The following is a 21,257-nucleotide window of genomic DNA, read 5'->3' as shown; positions in this document are numbered from 1 at the left end:
CCGAGTTCCCCTTTAACACGGTGTGAGGTAACTACGATTTTGTAACTGTTTTTCTTCTGGAATGCATTAAATTAACTTCCATTCGAGTCACCTCAGTAGCTTGGGATTAGACTCTGCATCATCGGACCGAGAGCCCAGTTAGGGTTTTACATGTAATGTTCTAGGAATTCGGGCCATTAATTTAACCTGTTCTTCTTTCCGCGAAGGCCCAGTAGTTTGGGCAAATTATACCCGTGTGTAAATATTGTAAAAGTGTAAGACGGACCTAGAGAGGTCAGAAATTATAAGATTTTTGATGTAATGTTGCCTTGAATAGGCTGTAAGAAATTGTTTACAGTGGGAGAGTATGTAAGCTCTTTCCTGTAATTTCTAAATTCTACTGTAATATTAAGGAGTGACTCTGGAAGGCTGTAAATTTGTTGGAGCAAGTGCTCTTGAAGTTAGGAGATTTCTATCTTTGTCTAAATAATGCCACTTTTGAAATTGTAAATGTGTAAACTAGGGACTTGAAACCCCCTCCCCCCCCCCCCCAAAAAAAAGATAAATCCAATCAGTTTGGGAATCTTAGAAATGTCCCTATTCTGGGGTTCTCTATTTTTATCCCAAAATTTCACTAAGTGAAAAATTGTTAAGTTTGTTTACTTGAAAATAAATATAACCTTTATTTAAATTAATTTTTGATATTGTAGTTAGACCCATTCAAGCCCACACCTTCTTTCACCTCTCCGCGTTCCACAGATAATCCGGAGCAGTTTATATCGGGACACAATTTCTGTGCATGCACGTGCACTGATGCTGTGTTCAGTTGTCACGTAAACCAGTTAGCATTTACCTCTCTATATGAAAACCCACAGCCTGTTTCCAGTCACTCGACCGAGTCAGGAATGGAATGAGTGAAGCCCCAATCTAGCTGCGAGGATTTACCTCTTTATATCTATTTATCTATCTATCTATATATCTGTCTATCTACACAATTTTTCATTCCTCCCTGAAGGGGGAGGTGGGCCTCCTAGACGGTGACGCCGTCTCTCAGGCCAGGAGATTTGTAACGGGGTATGATATGCTCGGAGAAGGTGATGCAATTGGCGGCCATGGGCTATACTAAGAACTGTTCAGGCATTCCCCTTAGAGCAGGAGAATGGAAAACCACGGAAGAACATTCTCAGAACAGTCGATAGTGGGGACCAGCCGGGCGATTCGAAGGCCAAAACCTACTCTGTATCCACCGACCCCAATTAGCAACTTAACAGTACGTTTCTTACTTTTCCTATCACCGTCCATTACTGAGCATAACTAATGTACCCAAACCTATGTATGTAAAGATCGGACCAGCTAAGAAGACGTCTGGTAGCGCATGCGCACTTTGGACGATCCAGCGTAGCACATCCCCTCCTAACAGAGCTCCTGCTACAAGGACAGTTCAGAGCATAAATTTACACTCAGCTGTTGCGTGCTGCTTTCTAATTTCTCTTTGCTTAGTAACTGTGGTTAGTGGTGGTGTACGTCAGGCTTATCTGTGATAGTATGGAAGGCGTTAAATGTAGCCTGCATCGTAAGGTGTTAAACAGTTAGAATCGAGCAGCAATCCAGAACGTTGTAGACTTTATCGAAAGGGAAGCAATGGAGGAAAAGTTCATGATATATTGATGATAGATTGTAAGAAAGTGCAGGAAAGAGTAGCAGCAGCTGTTGGAATGTCAGAAAGTTCTGCGGCACGGATTAAGAGCGAAAAACGAAAAGCGATAGAACTAGGAAAACCTATGGATAGTCTATTTGAAAGACCAAACAAAAAAATGAAAGCTTATAAAGAATGTTACTGGTCTGGATGATTTTGACGTAGCTCAGGTTATGAAGCCTGCTGTTATACCAAACCATATTATACAATGTACACCTACAGCGTGTCCGGGGGGTGTAGGGGGCAACGCGTCCGCCTGTCACCCGGTGGCCCCGGGTTCGATTCCCAGCCGGGTCAGGGGTTTTTATTGTAATTGATTAATATCCCTGGCCTGGGGACTGGGTGTTTGTGTCACCCTTAAGGTTCCTTTCCTCACATTCAACACTTTACACTTCCGCCATTTACAAAATAAACGCAGGTTCTTCACATATGGTACAAGTAGGGGCAAAAACCTTTCTAGGTCGACGCCCCGAACAAATAGCATTTTAAAAAAGATCAACAGCGTCGTTAAGTTAATTTTACATACATACATACATATATACATTATCATTATAGACTGTTATGCCTTTCAGCGTTCAGTCTGCAAGCCTCTGAGAATTTACTAAACGTCGCCACAATCCTCGATTTACAACTAGTGTTGTGGCCTCATTTAGTTCTATACCTCTTATCTTTAAATCGTTAGAAACAGCGTCTAACCATCGTCGTCTTGGTCTACCTCTACTTCTCTTACCCTCCATAACAGAGTCCATTATTCTCCTAGGTAACCTATCCTCCTCCATTCGCCTCACATGACCCCACCGCCGAAGCCGGTTTATGCGTACAGCTTCATCCATCGAGTTCATTCCTAAATTAGCCTTTATCTCCTCATTCCGAGTTCCCTCCTGCCATTGTTCCCACCTGTTTGTACCAGCAATCATTCTTGCTACTTTCATGTCTGTTACTTCTAACTTATGAATAAGATATCCTGAGTCTACCCAGCTTTCGCTCCCATAAAGCAAAGTTGGTCTGAAAACAGACCGATGTAAAGATAGTTTTGTCTGGGAGCTGACTTCCTTCTTACAGAATACTGCTGATCGCAACTACGAGCTCACTGCATTAGCTTTACTACACCTTGATTCAATCTCACTTACTATATTACCATCCTGGGAAAACACACAACCTAAATACTTGAAATTATCGACCTGTTCTAGCTTTGTATCACCAATCTGACATTCAATTCTGTTGGATTTCTTACCTACTGACATCAATTTAGTCTTCGAGAGGCTAATTTTCATACCATACTCATTGCACCTATTTTCAAGTTCCAAGATATTAGACTGCAGACTTTCGGCACAGTCTGCCATTAAGACCAAGTCGTCAGCATAGGCCAGGCTGCTTACTACATTTCCACCTAACTGAATCCCTCCCTGCCATTTTATACCTTTCAGCATATGATCCATGTAAACTACAAACAGCAAAGGTGAAAGATTACAATACGCAAATTGATACACGAAAAAGATGTTGACAGCTACTAAAATAAGAGGTTAAATTATCTTCTAAATCCTTAAATCTATCATCTGTAACACTTGTAAATAAATTCATTTCGGTAGCTATGTTTGTAATTTGAAGCTGGAAAGGAATTCAACTAACTAAAATCTGCGGAGTGTTCCATGTAATTTATAACTATACCTCGGATTTTTAGGTGATAATAGGTTAGAATGCAAAGAAATTTGGTTTGTAGGAAGTGTGATGCAACCCGTTGTTCCACAGTGTAGGAAGAGTAGCATAAATTCAAGGAGTTCTATAGGCTGTACCCCTAATATCTACGCAAATCTCATAGCATAACCGTTGTACAGTGGAGGGTATACTTGTTACTGGATTACGTAAGTTTGCGTTCTAACCTATCAGCACCTAATAATCCGTACTCTAGTATAACAAATATTTCGTGTCAACTGCACGACGCCACAACACCGAGCGAGAAGGGGAAGTCAGCGTTCTCGCTCCCACGGCTCTGCTTTCTCACTCGCACACTCTCCCTCAGCGGCTGTCTTCCTAGCTGGCCCGATCACTACATTAATGTTTAAGTACACTTTTGTTTCATTTCAGCAGTACTGTACAATTTTCTTCTTTAAAAATACTTAATTGGACCTCTACACTCCTGTACTCAAACACTCGCACTTTTCTCCACTACAGAATAGCATGGAATCGTGGATATGAACTCGCTCTCGCCTACAAACATGTGCGTAATGCTATGCTTTTACGTGAGGTGGGAAAAATGTACGTTTAAGTCAAGTTTTCTGTCAAAAGTGATCAACTTAATATATCGTTAGTTTTTTTGCTATTTGTTTTACGTCGCACCGACACAGATAGATCTTATGGCGCCGAAGGGATCGGAAAGGCCTAGGAGTGGGAAAGAAGCAGCCGTGGCCTTAATTAAGGTACAACCCCAGCAGTTTCCTGGTGTGAAAATGGGAAACCACGGAAAAAACATTTTCAGAGCTGCTGACAGTGGGGTTCGAACCCACTATCTCCCGGATGCAAGCTCACAGCCGCGCGCCCCTAACCACACGGTCAACTCGCCCGGTCGTTAGTTTTGTGTACCATTAGCCAGGAGATCACAAGTAATAGTCTGTCAACCAAAAGTGTCTTCAGTACAGGCAACACAGTTACCTACACCTATCCAGGTGCACCACGCGGAGGAATCAGCCACGTCAATTCAAGATCTTCTCCTATTCAAACAGCACAGGAACTTATTAGGAGGGATTTCAATCCAAAACCTGACAGGCAACAAGAGTGGTAGTACAGCGTATCTCCGACTCAATGGTAGCCAATGTTCAGTTACAGCTGGCTTTGCCCCGCAAGACATGGGTAGCCCTCAATAGAATCCGTACTGAAAATGAAATAGCGTATGGCTTTTAGTGCCGGGAGTGTCCGAGGACATGTTCGACTCCCCAGATGCAGGTCTTTTGATTTGACACCCGTAGGTGACCTGCGCGTCGTTATGAGGATGAAATGATGATGAAGACGACACATACAACCAGCCCCCGTACCAGCGAAATTAACCAATTAAGGTTAAAATTCCCGACCCTGCCGGGAATCGAACCCGGGACCCCTGTGACCAAAGGCCAGCACGCTAACCATTTAGCCATGGAGCCGGACAGAATCCGTACTAACCATGGGAGACGCGGATCAATGATGTTTAAGTGGGGATGAGATCTTCCCCAGCCTGTGACTGTGGTCCAGTTAAGCGGACTATCAACCATATTGTCACCGAATGCGTTGGAAGGGCATTCGTTGGATCCATCCAGGACTTTGTGGTTGGCTTCTACTGAGGCCATGCGATGGCTAAAGAATTTAGGTTTAACTCTTTGAATCCTTTTGCTTGCATGCTTGTTTTCGCTGTAATAACGTGTATATTTTTTAATTATGTATATAATATTAATTATGCTTACTTTTCATGTATATTGTTTTGTGTACATTACCATACGCTAATAATAACTTAATACATTATCAACTAATGGATGCAGAATGTTTCCTTTTTCCCCGAGTTTTTGGTGCTAAGTTGGCACGCAACGTTTTGTTATATTCAGTCTTGTACTGTCAGAAAATGATTACATCGCTCCCAATAGTTTTACCGTGATGGATTCTTGTAAGGCTGAATGACCAGTTCCAAACATTTTCTTCCGCAGTGGTCCATATGAACCAATCCAAGAGAAGAGCTCAGGGAGGACAATTTCTTTCACTCACCTGCAAGATAAAAAAGAAACGAGTTAAAATTAGACAACGTCACGGTAAAGAAGAAGCCGAAAATAATGAACACATAAGCGGTGTTGGTATAAAAACCGGATTATCAGCTTGTCTTAACATCAGCGTAAGGAAAAGGGTGATGATATTGGGTAGAGAGAGAGAGAGAGAGAGGGGGGGGAAGAGTCGTGGAAGGCAAGGGAATTAATGGCTCCCACAGCCTCATAAACTCACCACCATCAGGATTAGGAGTTAATAAAAACTTCTGTGAGGACAAGGCACCAGAAGAAGAGGAAGAAGAAGAAGAATAATAAGAAAAAAATAATGGACTCCGGGGGCGATTCTGTAACCAGCTGCACCATACGGTCGAGTAAAAAAAAAACTTTTCCCATGTCAGATTCTTCTTCTTCTTCTTATTATTATTATTATCATCCTCCTCCTCCTCTTTGTTCTTCTTGTCCGTTTCACCCACTTTGGGGGTACGATAGATCAATCAATGGTTAGTGAGTCATGTTTTCCTGTCCTCCCAGTACTTTTTCATCCTTTCAAATCTTGCCTTCCTCTTTTCTTCAGAAATTCTGTATAGTCGCTTGGGCTTCACCCTGTCCTGAAACCTCTTTATTTTATCTTTGGTTATTTTCTTCGCGGATTTATCTACAAACATCTCTTCTGTAATTTGGAACTCTCGTAGATCCTTCTCAGTTTCCTTAAACCAGTTCGGCTTGGATTTCTTATTGCGGAAATAGTCGAAGAATATTATTATTATTATTATTATTATTATTATTATTATTATTATTATTATTATTATTATTATTATTATTATTTTCAATTAATTGGGGATCGGCATTAAGTATGCATTGTACCCTGTTTCACAGCCCGATGTCTTTCCTAAACCAACTTTATGTGGATTGTGTGTTTCTATGATGGATGTTGGTGTGGTGAGTTATGCATGAATGAAGATATTATGTCTATTATTATTCAGTAAAAGTTTTCGAATTACTTGTAGCGATTACTTCTTTAGTAATTGAAAACCTTCAACCTGTTTTCCAGTCATTGACCGGGTCAGGGATGGAATGAATGAAGCCCCATCTTGCGGCGAGGATAGGAATTGCGCCGGCTGCCGAAGCCTGTCGCACTCTTCTGAGGCAATGATTAATGACTGACAGATGAAATGAAATTATAAAGGAGAGCGTTGCTGGAATGAAAGATGACAGGGAAAACCGGAGTGTCCGGAGAAAAACCTGTCCCGTCTCCACATTGTCCAGCACAAATCTCACATGGAGTGACCGGGATTTGAACCACGGAACCCAGCGGTGAGAGGGCGACGCGCTGCTCCCTGAGCCACGAAGGCTGCTTTTTTAGCAATTCTTATCTGTAATTGTTACTTTTCACAAAATGTAATCTTTCTCGTCATTTACTTATTGAAATAAAATTATAATCGTTACATTCTGGTAATCGATAACTTACACAGCGCACCGATTTTTGGCAACTTTCGAGCCCCAGCACACGCATGCGCCGCGCCAAGGGTATAAAACCAAGGATACGACGCGCCCTAGTGGTCGGCGGACGCAGAGAAGACGTCGGCCTAAAAATGACCACTACTGGTCGTGGTACGACAGCTCTGCATTCGGGAGACGGAGGGGGGCTTCCTCAGAATGGCTTTTCGGTAGTTTTCCATTCCAGCATTAAGGCGAATGCTGAAACAGTTCCTAGCATACGCCAAGGCCGTCAACACCTCCAGACATCTCCTTCACCGAAATGAATCTCCCTGGCCCGAAAGATGGAGTTATTGTCTAGGAGGCCCACCGTCCCCTTTAGGGACCGAATGACAACTTTAGTAGATAAGACAGCGCCATTAGTACATTCCATTTACTCGCAGCTGCTTGAGGTCTAGATAATGGTGTACTACGTTGTCGAGAATGGAACGGAAATAAATATGTGATGGCGAAAGCCTTTAGGAATTCCCGTTCCCCTAATTAAATAAACATTTTGAACTAGCTTGCCCTGAAAATAATGAAAACCCGGTAATGACGTGCAAATTTGGCTTGGGAGTAGTCACTTTGAAACTCTCTTTAGTCTCAGTGATGATAGCCACTTAATGTCTCTCTGTCAAACAACATAAAATGAAGTAATGTCTTTTACTTGCAAACTTCGGTACCATTCCAGCTCCATGTTAAAAGAAGTCATTAACTTGCCCAATAGCTGAGTAGCTTAAGTGCGGCCAGTATACAGTATTCTGGAGATAGTGGGTTCGAACCCCACTGTCGGCAGCTCTGAAGATGGTTTTCCGTGGTTTTCCATTTTCACACCAGGCGTATGCTGGGGCTGTAATGCTACGGCTGCTTCTATTTTTATTTTTATTTTTTTTGCTATTTGTTTTTACGTCGCACCGACTTAGATATGTGTTATGGCGACGTTGGGATAAGAAAGGCCTAGGAATTGGAAGGAAGCGGCCGTGGCCTTAATTAAGGTACAGCCCAGGCATTTGCCTGGTGTGAAAATGGGAAACTACGGAAAACCATCTTCAGGGCTGCCGACAGTGGGGCTCGAACCCACTATCTCCCGATTAACGGCTGCTTCCTTCCCATTCCTAAGCCTATTCCTTCGTCGCCGTAAAGCCTATCTGTGTAGGTGCGACGTAAAGCAACTTGTTCAATTAAAATAAGTCTGTGGTTTCCTAAAGACTCGCAGTCTATAAAATAATTGTACTTGTAATTTTACTGGTCACTTGTTGAAAAAGTAAGTAGTAATTTGTAACTGAGTAAAACATTTCTTCAGGTAACTGTAATTCAACTCAAGTAATTTTATTGAGTACTTTTTCCACAAGTCCGCCTCTGTGGTGTAGTGGTTAGTGTGATTAGCTGCCACCCCCGGAGGCCCGGGTTCGATTCCCGGCTCTGCCACGAAATTTGAAAAGTGGTACGAGGGTTGGAATGGGGTCCACTCAGCCTCAGGAGGTCAACTGAGTAGAGGTGGGTTCGATTCCCACCTCAGACATCCTGCAAGTGGTTTTCCGAGGTTTCCCACTTCTCCAGGCAAATGCGGGATGGTACCTAACTTAAGGCCACGGCCGCTTCCTTCCCTCTTCCTTGTCTATCCGTTCCAATCTCCCTATCCCCCACGTAAGGTGAGGCCGCCTGGACCAGGTACTGGACATCCTCTCCAGTTGTATCCCCAGACACAGAGTCTGAAGATCCACGACACTGCCTTTGAGGCGGTAGGGGTGGGATCCCTCGCTGAGTCCGAGGGAAAAAAATCAACCCTGGAGAGCAAGCAGATTAAGAAAGAAAGAACTGTAATTCCACCCAAGTAATTGTATTTAGTTCATTTCCCACAGCTGATTAAGACTAACACAAACCCCAGACCCTGAGACAAAGGAATTCACCAAAAGCGAACCTGGGCCCTCTCAACCTACGCTGCCCATTCAGCCAGGGAGCCGGACCCGAAGTCAGATGTTAAGTAAACATCCGGGAGATAGTGGGTTCGAATCCCTCTGTCGGCAGCCCTGAAGATGGTTTTTTCCGTGGTTTCCCATTTTCACACCAGGCAAATGCTGGGGCTGTACCTTAAGGCCACGGCCGCTTCCTTCCGACTCCTAGGCCTTCCCTATACCATCGTCGCCATAAGACCTATGTGTGTCGCTGCGACGTAAAGCCACTTCCGAAAAAAAAATGTTATGTACAAACAAAAAACCTCTATTTTCCGTAAAAAAATACACTGGCTGATCTATCGCCATGCCTCTGCCCCTTGCAGCTTACGTGTTTGAAGTACATTCAGTCGGAAATTCACACGAAGCCCACAGTATTCAACTCGGTATGCAACACGGATGCTGTTGACCAGGCGTATTCATGGATCTGTGCAGTAATAATAGATATTATGCAGGAGTAGCCTGAACCTGCAGCAAGCGCTCGTGTGGACAATCAAAGCAATTGGATAGGTGGAGTTGAAAAGTACGGAATTCCCAGGCTCATTCTCTTTATGCTGTCAATAAGTACTCTTGTTCTATGTCAGATTACGATTAGGATAGGTATACACCCAGAACAGGGGTAAACAGTAAAATGCAACAGTGCCAAGATAAATTAAAGATGAGAAATTTACGATTTCTTGTACGCCTGAGTACAAATTTTCATCTGATTTCCTTTCTTTTCAATATAATAATATGTAACAGGCGGTAAAGAAAATCAAATAGAAATTTGGAAAGGAAATCACAGTGGCAGGAGAGGAAATTAAAACTCTGAGATTTGCCGATGATGTTATTTTATTCGAGTCTGCAGAAGATCTGAAATATATGCTGAATGGTATGGACATAGACTTGGAGAAGCAGTACAAGATGGAAATAAATAAATTCAAAATAATAATATTTATTTATTTATTTATTTATTTATTTATTTATTTATTTATTTATTTACCGGTTTACAACAGGGTAGTAAACCCCAATTACAGTAAACCAAAAAAATCTTTAAAGTGCTTATACAATTACATTGACACAACGTCTTCGATCTTAATGACTAAAAATACAGTTCTTAACTAAATTATTCATTCAATTATTCCGTACCTACAATAACTTTCTGACAGCTTTCAGTGGGATGTTAATTTTTAGTGTTGTGGCAGTCTAGCTGAAAAACGTTTTATGAATACAGATATTGACATGTAATAATAATAATAATAATAATAATAATAATAATAATAATAATAATAATAATAATAATAATAATAATAATAATAAGAGAATGCAGTCGAACGACGTCAGATGATGTAGGAATGAAGATTCGAATGAAGATCCTTCTTTAAATTAACACTTACACAGTGATTACTGTGGGGTACTTTCACTCCATCAACACAGCAATTAAAACTGAGAAGACCTTTCCTTTCCATCAAACTTACAACCTGACTTTAAATCCCGTTTACCATTATACCTCACAGCATTGTCGAGTTCTCCTTGTAGTCGTTCACAATGCTGTAACTAATATTCTTAAAGGAAGTAATTGAGCAGCAGAATAACTAAGGATGGTATAAGTAAGGACATAAAATGCAGACTAGCACAAGCAAGGCGGTCTTTCTTAAGAAAATAAATTTGCTCACTTCGAACATTAATATAGAAATTAGAAAAATGTATTTGAAGGCTTTCGTCTGGAGCCTGGCATTATGGCATTGTATGCAAGTGAAACATGGATAATAACTAGCTCAGAAAGAAAGAGAATAGAAGCTTTTGAAATATGGTGTTACAGAAGAAAGATGAAGGTGAGATGTGTAGATAGAATCACAAAAGAAGATATACTGAATCGATTTGGCAAAATTTGATCAGAAGAAGAGATAGAATGACAGGACATATCTTAAGACCCCCACGACTTCTTCAATTGCCTTTTTGGGGGAAGTGTGGGCGGTAAGAGCGGTACCAAGGAATGAATGTGACATATTAGTGTAGATGTAGGATGTAGTAGTTACGTGGGAATAAAAAGGCAAGCACAGGATAGAGTGGCATGGACAGCCACATCAAACCAGTCTGTGGACTGATGACCCAGAAAACATCATCAACATCAATAACAATAACAACAACATTCTCTTCTCAACCGGTTTCGAAGTTTTTGTTGCTTTATTGAAGTACTTGTATTCGTGAAACTCGTCAGTCAAAGTAGTGGCGCAGCATCTTAATAGGGCTTTGGCCTTCCAAGACGGCTGCTGCCCGGCTAGACGACCTGCAGAGACTGGAGCTCAGGTGATTAGCGTGACTATGTCCCCAGCCGCATTGCTAGCTTCCTTGACCGGGTTCGTAGTCTCTCATGCCAGATAGCTCCTCAGTTGATGGACCAAGTTTCACCACTCATTTCAAAATTACAATCACTCGGTTGGCTGGGACATAGGGTAAGAGGAAGACACGCCACCCTTACACTACGGGGCTGGCATGAAACGTCTTTATTATTGAAACTCTGACAACAACGTTTTGTAATAGTTCGGACGGCGAAGCAGATTGGACTCGAAGGGAACGTATTTGTTACAAGCTTCCTCCGTGCCTATGATTGCTATGAGACTGATTTTAAGGGGTGCATAGATCGAGATTATAACTCCATCTCTCAGTCAATGGCACAGTGCCCACCTCAAATGTCGCGAGTTCAAACACACTAGAGGAAGATTATATTTTAATTATTGAGGATTTTGAGAGCCGTGGGACCGCTACGGTAGCTGTGAAGGCCCTTCAGGAACTCTGCAAAGCGGTGGCAAAAGGGGCTCTGGTTAAAATGCAGAATTTCGTTTTGGGACTTAGGATCCAAAATGGGTGATAAAAAAATTGTAATGTAAATTTTAATCTTATCGCTGTTGTATAGTATTATTTGAAGTAATTCCACATACTATATATGAGTTGACTATGTTTGTAAGTACAGGATATATTATAAGTAAAATTTTGTACACAATATAAATTTATTAAGGATGAGCTGTATGTTTAATAGAAAACAAATTGTTAGTGTAAATTGTACAATACTGTATTCTAGGGAAATGTCTTCTCCTCTTGATAATTTAAAATTTAGTGCTTGATAATAATGTATTTGATTGTACCATTTGCCACCGAGATAGACACTTCATTTGCAAATAAAGTGATTTGATTTGATTTGATTTGATTTGATTTGATTTGATTTGATTTGATTTGATTTGATTTGATTTGATTTGATTTGATTTGATTTGATTTGATTTGATTTGATTTGATTTGATTTGATTTGATTTGATTTGATTTGATTTGATTTGATTTGATTTGATTTGATTTGATTTGATTTGATTTGATTTGATTTGATTTGATTTGATTTGATTTGATTTGATTTGATTTGATTTGATTTGATTTGATTTGATTTGATTTGATTTGATTTGATTTGATTTGATTTGATTTGATTTGATTTGATTTGATTTGATTTGATTTGATTTGATTTGATTTGATTTGATTTGATTTGATTTGATTTGATTTGATTTGATTTGATTTGATTTGATTTGATTTGATTTGATTTGATTTGATTTGATTTGATTTGATTTGATTTGATTTGATTTGATTTGATTTGATTTGATTTGATTTGATTTGATTTGATTTGATTTGATTTGATTTGATTTGATTTGATTTGATTTGATTTGATTTGATTTGATTTGATTTGATTTGATTTGATTTGATTTGATTTGATTTGATTTGATTTGATTTGATTTGATTTGATTTGATTTGATTTGATTTGATTTGATTTGATTTGATTTGATTTGATTTGATTTTGATTTGATTTTGATTTGATTTTGATTTTGATTTTGATTTCACGTCTACGCCCTCTTATTTACACCCTTATTACAATCCCAAAATACTCTCATAACCATATGAAGAGACATGTGATAACCCCAATTAATATCCTTTCTTATATTAACACCTACGTACATACAATGATCCCCGTGGGGTACTTTCACCCATCAACACAGTAAGTAAAACTGAGTGGACCTTTCCTTCCCATCAAATTTACAATCTGACTTTACATCCCGTTTACCATTATACAATTGCCTCACAGCATTGTCGAGTTTTCCTTGTAGTCATTCACAATCCTGTAAATATTTTACTACTCTATACAGTATATCATATTCTGCAAAAAGTCTGATCTCCGATTACAGTTCTTTGCTCATATCATATATAATATTGCCATCCGGGAACGCCTGTTAATCGTTACAGGGCCGGGTAATGCTTCAGCTACACTAATTCTCCAAGTTCTATTTTCTAGAAATTTAGCCAGCCATTCAACCATTTTGTCTAGTCCCCTCAATTTTGTCAGCAGTCAAACCCCGTCCAAAGCTGTGGACAGGTAATTAGCAATATAATCCACTTGACAACCTGAATCTAAATTATCTGCTATATCTTGTTGGAAGGAGCCTCCGTGGCTCAGACGGCAGCGCGTCGGCCTCTCACCGCTGGGTTTCGTGGTTCAAATCCCGGTCACTCCATGTGAGATTTGTGCTGGACAAAGCGGAGGCGGGACAAGTTTTTCTCCGGGTACTCCGGTTTTCCCTGTCACCTTTCATTCCAGCAACACTCTCCATTCTCATTTCATTGCATCTATCAGTCATTTAATAAATCACTTTGGGAGTGGCGACCCCATCGTACTAACAGCCTATATCTGCTTCATTCATTCCATCCCTGACCCGGCCAATGACTGGAAAACAGGTTGTAGGTTTTCATTTTCATCTTGTTGGAAGTCTCATTGGAATAAACCTTACCGAAACCTGAAATGACTTTTATCAAACCAGTTAGTAATTTTGCTCTATCAAAGGTAGTGAGCCCACAGAAGAAAGAAAGAAAGAAAGAAAGAAAGAAAGAAAGAAAGAAAGAAAGAAAGAAAGAAGTGTGGTTGTTTATAAGTTCCCGGAAGTTACAGATAGTATGTCGGGAGGAAAGTACAACGGCATGAAAGATTTGGGACAGTATTTTGTTCAGCCCTGTTCTCCATCGCGCTACAGATAGATCGACTGATTAAACAAAGAGACTGCAGGATAAGACCCTCAGGAGCTGGGTCTTCCCCGAGCGGTAGCCTTTCATTTTAATACTACGTCATGATCAAAATGCTGAGTGGTTCAGTTACGGTACCGTAAATCTTAGGTAAACTGCTGTTCCAATTAAGAGACTTACTCCTACCGAAAGTATTTCTGCAGTAACTACTTTACGACAATATTACTTTTAAATTATATTCTCACTTCAAAATTCAAAGGTTTTGATCTAAACATCTTACCTGTTGGCAATTCACTGTCTTGAACTGGCAAACTGTTAGGTTTAATATAGAGAAAAACTCAGTGATTCCTAACATTTAAAAAGTGGTATTTGGCTCCTGATTCCTACTCAGTCCATCTTCTTCCATTTCTTTCTTCTTCTCTTTTAGCGAATGCTCCCAATCTTCAAGGGGTCCTACCACTTCCTCTATCTACCACGATTAGCATTGAAAGGAAGGTTAACCTTATTCTAGTGTAACGACACACAGCAATTACTACCATTCTACATCTTCTCCTTTACATCCTTACTAGAAACCCAAAATACCAGGCGAGTTGGCCGTGCGGTTAGAGGGGCGCGGCTCTGAGCTTGCATCCGGGAGATAGTGGTTTCGAACCCCACTGTCGGAGCCCTGAAGTTGGTTTTCCGTGGTTTCCCATTTTCACACCAGGCAAATGCTAGGGCTATACCTTAATTAAGGCCACGGCCGCTTCCTTCCAACTCCTAGGCCTTTCCTACCCCATCGTCGCCATAAAACCTATCTGTGTCGGTGTGATGTAAAGCCCCTACCAAAAAAAAGAAACCTAAAATACCACTACATTGCACTACAAAGTACACAAACTCGTTTGATTCAGCACTACTTGTTTCTGTCGGAGGGGCTCTTTGTCACCAGTATGTACTAGGTAATACATGAATTAGTTGTTGTTTTTATGTTAATAATAGGCCTTTATTCAAAATGTACACTGTATATAAACAAACTGTTATTGTTAAGGATAATAATTAAGGAGTTCTTTTAGATAGAAATTAGTTAACATTGTGTGAATACTATAGCCATGTAATAATTGTGTATATCATCATTATCATCATCATCAACAATAAAAATGTATTTCCATTTATATTCTAATGTTTATATCACTATACTGCATTCTTTAGTAGCTGTAAGATATCATTTATAGACGCACCTGTTTTTTCACAAAACGCGAAATCGCAAAATGTTCGCAAAATTTTACAAATTTGGCTCAAAACGCAAAAAAGTATTGGAGAAATTCTGTGGAATCGCTCTTTGATCAAAGAAGCATAATAAATAAAATTCCCACCCTACGGGAACTTTCAACATCAGAATATTTTGAACCATAGACAGTATTTCATGTAGAGCAGGTGAAGATATTGATGGGATTATCCTTCTTTCTCTGAAATCAGAATATAGGCACCGAGCAAGTTGACCGTACAGCTGTGAGCCTGCATTCGGAAGATAGTGGGTTCGAACCCCACTGTCGGCAGTCCTCAATCCATGGTTTCCCGTTTTCACACCAGGCAAATGCTGGTGCTATACATTAATTAAGACCTATCTGTGTCGTTGGGACTTAAATAAAACTGCAAAAAGAGAAACTGAAAAGGATAGTAGGACCAAGGATCCTATCAGATGGAAGGCGATGGTCCAAATCAAACCTTGAACTCTGCCTACACCAAGAAACCCTTACAGATGACATCAGATGAAAACGCCAGGCTTTCTACGGACACCTGTGTAGAATGGATTCCCACAGGCACTCCTATAAGATTTTCAAAGTAGCCAGCAAGGGTAAAGCCACAGGATCGCTGTGGATCCAGCAGGTAAAGAAGGGTCTGGCAGAACGCAATATTAACAATGCAATCATAATTAACGGAAGTAACTGCCTTCCTACCATGTCTTACAGCAGTTAATCACAATGAGACCAGGGAATGGTCAGGGAGGCAAAATAAGAGTTCAGAAAGAAAATGAAGGAATACTGGGCCAACAGAGAAGGTCGAGGTACCAAGAAGAAAGCAACACCCAACCCTACCATTCAGAACAACAGAAGCGGCAACACTAGAAAACAACAACAACAATAACACAGCTAAAGCACAAGCACCGTGGTGCTCTGACGGCGCAAATGAACTTTTAAAAAATATCAAGGATTTATTTTAGATAGAAATTAGCTAACATTATGTGAATAATATAGTAAAAAACCTACAACCTGTTTTCCAGTTAATGACCAGGTCAGGGATACGATGAATGAAGCTCCTAACTTGCGGCGAGGATAGGAATTGTGCCGGCTGCCGAGGCCTGTCGCACTCCTCTGGGGCAATGATTAATGACTGACAGATGAAATGAAATGATAGTGGAGAGTGTTGCTGGAATGAAAGATGACAGGGAAAACCGGAGTACCCGGAGAAAAACCTGTTCCGCCTCCGCTTTGTCCAGCACAAATCTCACATGGAGTGACAGGGATTTGAACCACGGTATCCAGTGGTGAGAGGCCGGCGCGCTGCCGTCTGAGCCACGGAGGCTCGTGTATGATATAGTAATGTAATCAAAATTGTGTACATCATCATCACTTATTTCTTATTTTTGTATCATAACACTGTACTGTTTAGTAGCTGTAAGATGTATCACTTGCAGTCTATTTCTTTTAATTCTTTAATGTAAATATTGGTTAGATGGAAGACAGGGCCTAGTGAACTAAATCTTATCAGACGAAATAAATCTCTTCTCGTGTTTTCTATACCAGACGTCATCACGTAGTAGCTCTAGGGAGCCGGTGTTACTTGCTCCGCTCCGGACGGCTGTTTGTCACGTGACAAGAGAGCAGAGGACAGGCGGGTTGCATACCGTGGCGGTACTGTACTTGCCGCTAGGAAATGTTACCATATGAACAACAGCAGTGAAATACATACCGGTACATAAATAAATCATCTCTGAGGAATTATCAAACATTATAAAAGATAGAGTTGAGTAAGGCAATATGAAATGTATGTAAATCCTCAAATGTGTTATTTTTAAGTTTTTCTAGTAACGCTCTGCTTTCTCGGCCTTCATAGTTATCATACTTGTTGGAATGACATAAAGAACAACGGCGCTGCAGATTAAATTTTTGATGTGATTAAATATTTTATTACATATTGAACATTTTGTGCCTTATTTTCTTGAAGTATCAAATACTCTTCTTTCCAAGAAGGTTTGAAACTTGTTGGCATCGATGAGCTTGGCTGTGCTGAACTCACTTCCATAGTAAATGCAATATTTACCGACTAGGCTTGAGCGTCGTGTGGTGTGAGGATAAAGGCGTGAACACGCTAATGTCACCTCACATGAGTTCAAACGTATCGTGTCGCAATCTAACCTGTTCAGAAATATGTGCTATACCTTTGAGCCACTGACCTTCAGTGCGTTCCACGTCATGCACTTCCCCTACTTGTTCGCTAAGCTGCTCTCGTTCCTCAAGAGCGGAGAGCAAACTGGCTCCGAAGGCATTTCGCTCTCAATTGACGATGGCTGTTCTATACTATTCTATTAGATATATTTAGTAAGGCATGGTTTCTTAAGCTACGGGTCGGGACCCAAACATGGGTGATCCATTTGAGATAAGGAACCGTAGTCCGGAAACGTTCGAGTCAAAAGTTATTAATAATCCAAGTTGTTTGATGTCCATCCGTTTTTAACAGACGCCCGCTTCTTTTAATTCTTTAATGTAAATATTGTATTTTCTGGTTAGATGGAAGAGAGGGCCTAGTGAACTAAATCTTATCAGACGAAATAAATCTCTTCTCTTGTATTCTATACCAGACGTCATCACGTAGTAGCTCTAGGGAGCCGGTGTTACTTGCTCCACTCGGGACGGCGGTCAGTCACGTGACAAGAGAGCAGCGGACAGGCGGGTTGCATACCATGGCGGTACTATACTTGCCGCTAGGAAATGTTACCATATGAACAACAGCAATGAAATACATACCGGTACATAAATAAATCATCTCTGAGGAATTATCAAACATTATTAAAAAAAATAGAGTTGAGTAGGGCAATATGAAATGTACCCCCACTTGATTTCTTCTTGTGGGGCCATATGAAAAGCCTTGTGTATGAGACACCTGTCGAGACTGAAGATGATCTCTTGGTACGAATTCTCACTGCCTACGACGCTGTTCAAACGACACCGGGGATATTCGAACGGGTACGACAGAACTTTTTGCGACGATGCTATGCTTGCATTGACACAGGGGGACGTCATTTCGAACATCTGTTGTAAATGGAGCAGCTTGTGAAACGGACTTAAATGAGTAGAATTTTGCTTAACATTGTATAATACGTCCGCCTCTGTGGTGTAGTGGTTAACGTGATTAGCTGCCACCCCCGGAGGCCCGGGTTCGATTCCCGGCTCTGCCACGCAATTTGAAAAGTGGTATGAGGGCTGGAACGGTGTCCACTCAGCCTCGAGAGGTCAACTGAGTAGAGGTGGGTTCGATTCCTACCTCAGCCATCCTGGAAGTGGTTTTCCGTGGTTTCCCACTTCTCCTCCAGGCGAATGCCGGGATGGTACCTAACATAAGGCCACGGCCGCTTCCTTCCCTCTTCCTTGCCTATCCCTTCCAATCTTCCCATCCCTCCACAAGGCCCCTGTTCAGGATAGTAGGTGAGGCCGCCTGGGCGAGGTACTGGTCATTCTCCCCAGTTGTATCCACGACCAAGAGTCTGAAGCTCCAGGACAAACGACGACGATCTAGACGTTAGGCCAATTAAAACAACAATAATTAGCATAACAATCATTATAATCATCATCACCATGATAATTTATGTTCATTGACTCCATTTGAAGAAAACCTGAGTAACTTTGTGCAGGAAAATTAAGATCGTGATCAATTCTTTTTGCAGACTGTCACTACGAGGGGCAGAGTTACAAGGAGGGAGACCGAGTCCACACAGAGGAGCCATGCCTGAACTGCTCGTGTGTACGTGGCTCACTGGTATGTCATCTGCGTGTGTGTCCTGTTCTACCCGATCCCCCGCCTCCAGGATGCGTGCTGCTCAAGCGCAGAGGACATTGCTGTTCAGAGCTCATCTGCGGTAAGTTGTAAATACTACTATCTTCCGATGGGTGGCAGCATTAACGGAGAAAGAAGGATATGGTGGCATTTTAAATGCGACCGTAAACGACTCTCTGCGCTAAGTGATGAAAATGATGCTGCTGCTGATGATGTTGATGCTTGTTTCTTAAAGAGCCCTAACATGTAGGTCATCGGCCCCTAATGGAACGAAATGAGACGACGTAAAATCATAATTTAAAATTTAAAATTACCCACGGAGTAGAAATGTACAAAATGATGTCCGACTCGTTGGCCGAACGGTCAGCATACTGGCCTTCGGTTTCTGAGGGTTCCGGGTTCGATTCCCAGCCGGGTCAGGGATTTTAACCTTAATTGGTTAATTCCAATGGCACGGGGGCTGGGTGTATGTGTCGTCTTCATCATCATTTCATCTTTATCATGACGCGCAGGTCACCTACGGGTGTCAAATAGAAAGACCTGCACCTGGCGAGCCGAACCCGTCCTGGGATATCCCGGCACTAAAAGCCATACGACATTTCATTTTTTTGTACAAAATGATGATGAATGATTATTCATTTACAATATGCAGTGGATCCAGTGAATACGAATTTAAAATAATCAGCGGATCCAGCTCACAATATTGAAAGTTACAAATAATTCCAAAATTAATCCACTGACTAGAATTCAAAAGAAGAGACGATGAACAACGATTATGAACTTAAAACAATCAGTAGGTTCGACCCGCAATGCCCCACCTTCCCAGAAACGATCTTAAAACAATGATATAATTATACTGACCAAAGGTTTCCTTCTAAAGCACAATCCTAAATCGATGATACTTGTTGTCTAAAGGGGCCCCAAATCCAGGTCAACAGTCCCTCATAATGGTACTTATCACTAACAAAGTAGAACCATGGTATTTGATGTATTGTGGTATTAATCAAAAGTAGTGCAGACTCACAGTATTCCACACATTATGGTACTACTCACAGGTAACGTAATACGCACACGTAACGCAGACCTATGGTGTTTCTCACATTACAGCGCCACTTAAAGGAAAAGCAAACTTATGATGTTCCTTACATAGGTGTAGTAATCACAGGGACTTGTACTATCTCCTGGTGTTCCTCACATAGTGGGTGCTAAATCAGAGGTAACTCAGACCCAAGGTGCGCTCATATAGTGGTACTAATCACGGGTACTGTAAAACCCATCCTGATCCACACTGCGTTGTTACTGATCACAAGCCTAACATAGTGGTACTACTCGCAAGTAAAGGCGACCCATGGTGTTCCCACGGGATGGTACTAATTACAAGTAGTCTCATGGTTTTAATTCGATCATCCCTTGGTCACCCCTTTTAGTCGCATCTTAAGACAGACTGGGGGTACCGGGGGTGTATTCTTCGTCTGCGTCCCCCACCCACAGGGGGTTGTGTGGTTGGTCCGCGAGAGCTATTTTATTTCGGTCAAGTCCGCCGGCAAGGTAGTTAGGACCCCCCTATCCGCCACCTGCAACGCGCCACATGGGAGTATCAACTCTCCCCCTGCTACACCAGTGTAGTAGGTTCGTGGAGTTGAGAACGGACAGTACACATGTAGTCGAAAGAAGGACCTATAATTCAAAAAGCGCCGAAAAAGAGGCAAACAAAAGGACAAGTAAAACCATTTTCTGGCCAACAATGACCCAGAATGAACATATATTATGTTGGGCCTTGTCTTTGAACATTCGCTGGAAAAAATAAATGACTTTTCCTCAACTTTCGAGCTCTTGTTATTATCAACCGGAAACGGATATGAACTAGCAATATTTCATTTAAAAGTCAATGTCTAAAGGACTTGCGCTAGACAGGCCGACACCAACAATCATACCCTAGTAACACGGTGTTCAGTACACGTACAGTAGAGCAAGCAGCAGGTGTAACTCCAGATCGAAGTCAAAATGATATGTTAATAGTCGCAGCAGATAGGCTAGAGCAAGGATTTAATTATAAGGAGAACGCTACAAGATAAATCCATTCCACTTCGTTTTAATTTTATTTTCAGAATACCTGTTTGCAAGTACAAGTCGCAAGTAGAAAATGAATGAGACTAAGAATAATTCAATCAATTCCAAGCCGTGCAAATGGCAGACCAATAATAAATAATAGATATTTCTGCAACTCGAATAATTACAAGCTTTTCATCATATGCAATTGTAGCAATAGATATTTTTGACACTCAGAACATAGCTACCTATTCATCAAATGGCCGTCCTAGTAATAGACATTTCTCGCACAAGCAATTTATCAAATGATACCCCAGCAACACA

At 41.1% G+C, this 21,257-nt stretch overlaps 1 protein-coding gene across 1 annotated transcript in view; it reads left to right on the top strand.

Annotated features, from left to right (window-relative positions):
- The first annotated feature begins 9,132 nt into the window (after positions 1–9,132).
- The window catches only part of LOC136879364 (mucin-3A), a 187,018-nt gene continuing 174,893 nt past the window's right edge, over positions 9,133–21,257 (top strand). Inside the window, exons 1-2 of the mRNA XM_068229094.1 lie at positions 9,133–9,211; positions 18,775–18,966. Coding sequence (XP_068085195.1) covers positions 9,133–9,211; positions 18,775–18,966 — 271 coding nt within the window. The remainder of the gene's footprint in view (positions 9,212–18,774; positions 18,967–21,257) is intronic.

The sequence above is a fragment of the Anabrus simplex genome, chromosome 8 (assembly GCF_040414725.1).
Source record: "Anabrus simplex isolate iqAnaSimp1 chromosome 8, ASM4041472v1, whole genome shotgun sequence".
In the NCBI taxonomy this organism is placed as follows: Eukaryota; Metazoa; Arthropoda; class Insecta; order Orthoptera; family Tettigoniidae; genus Anabrus; species Anabrus simplex.
This window is presented reverse-complemented; position numbering and strand designations above follow the sequence as displayed.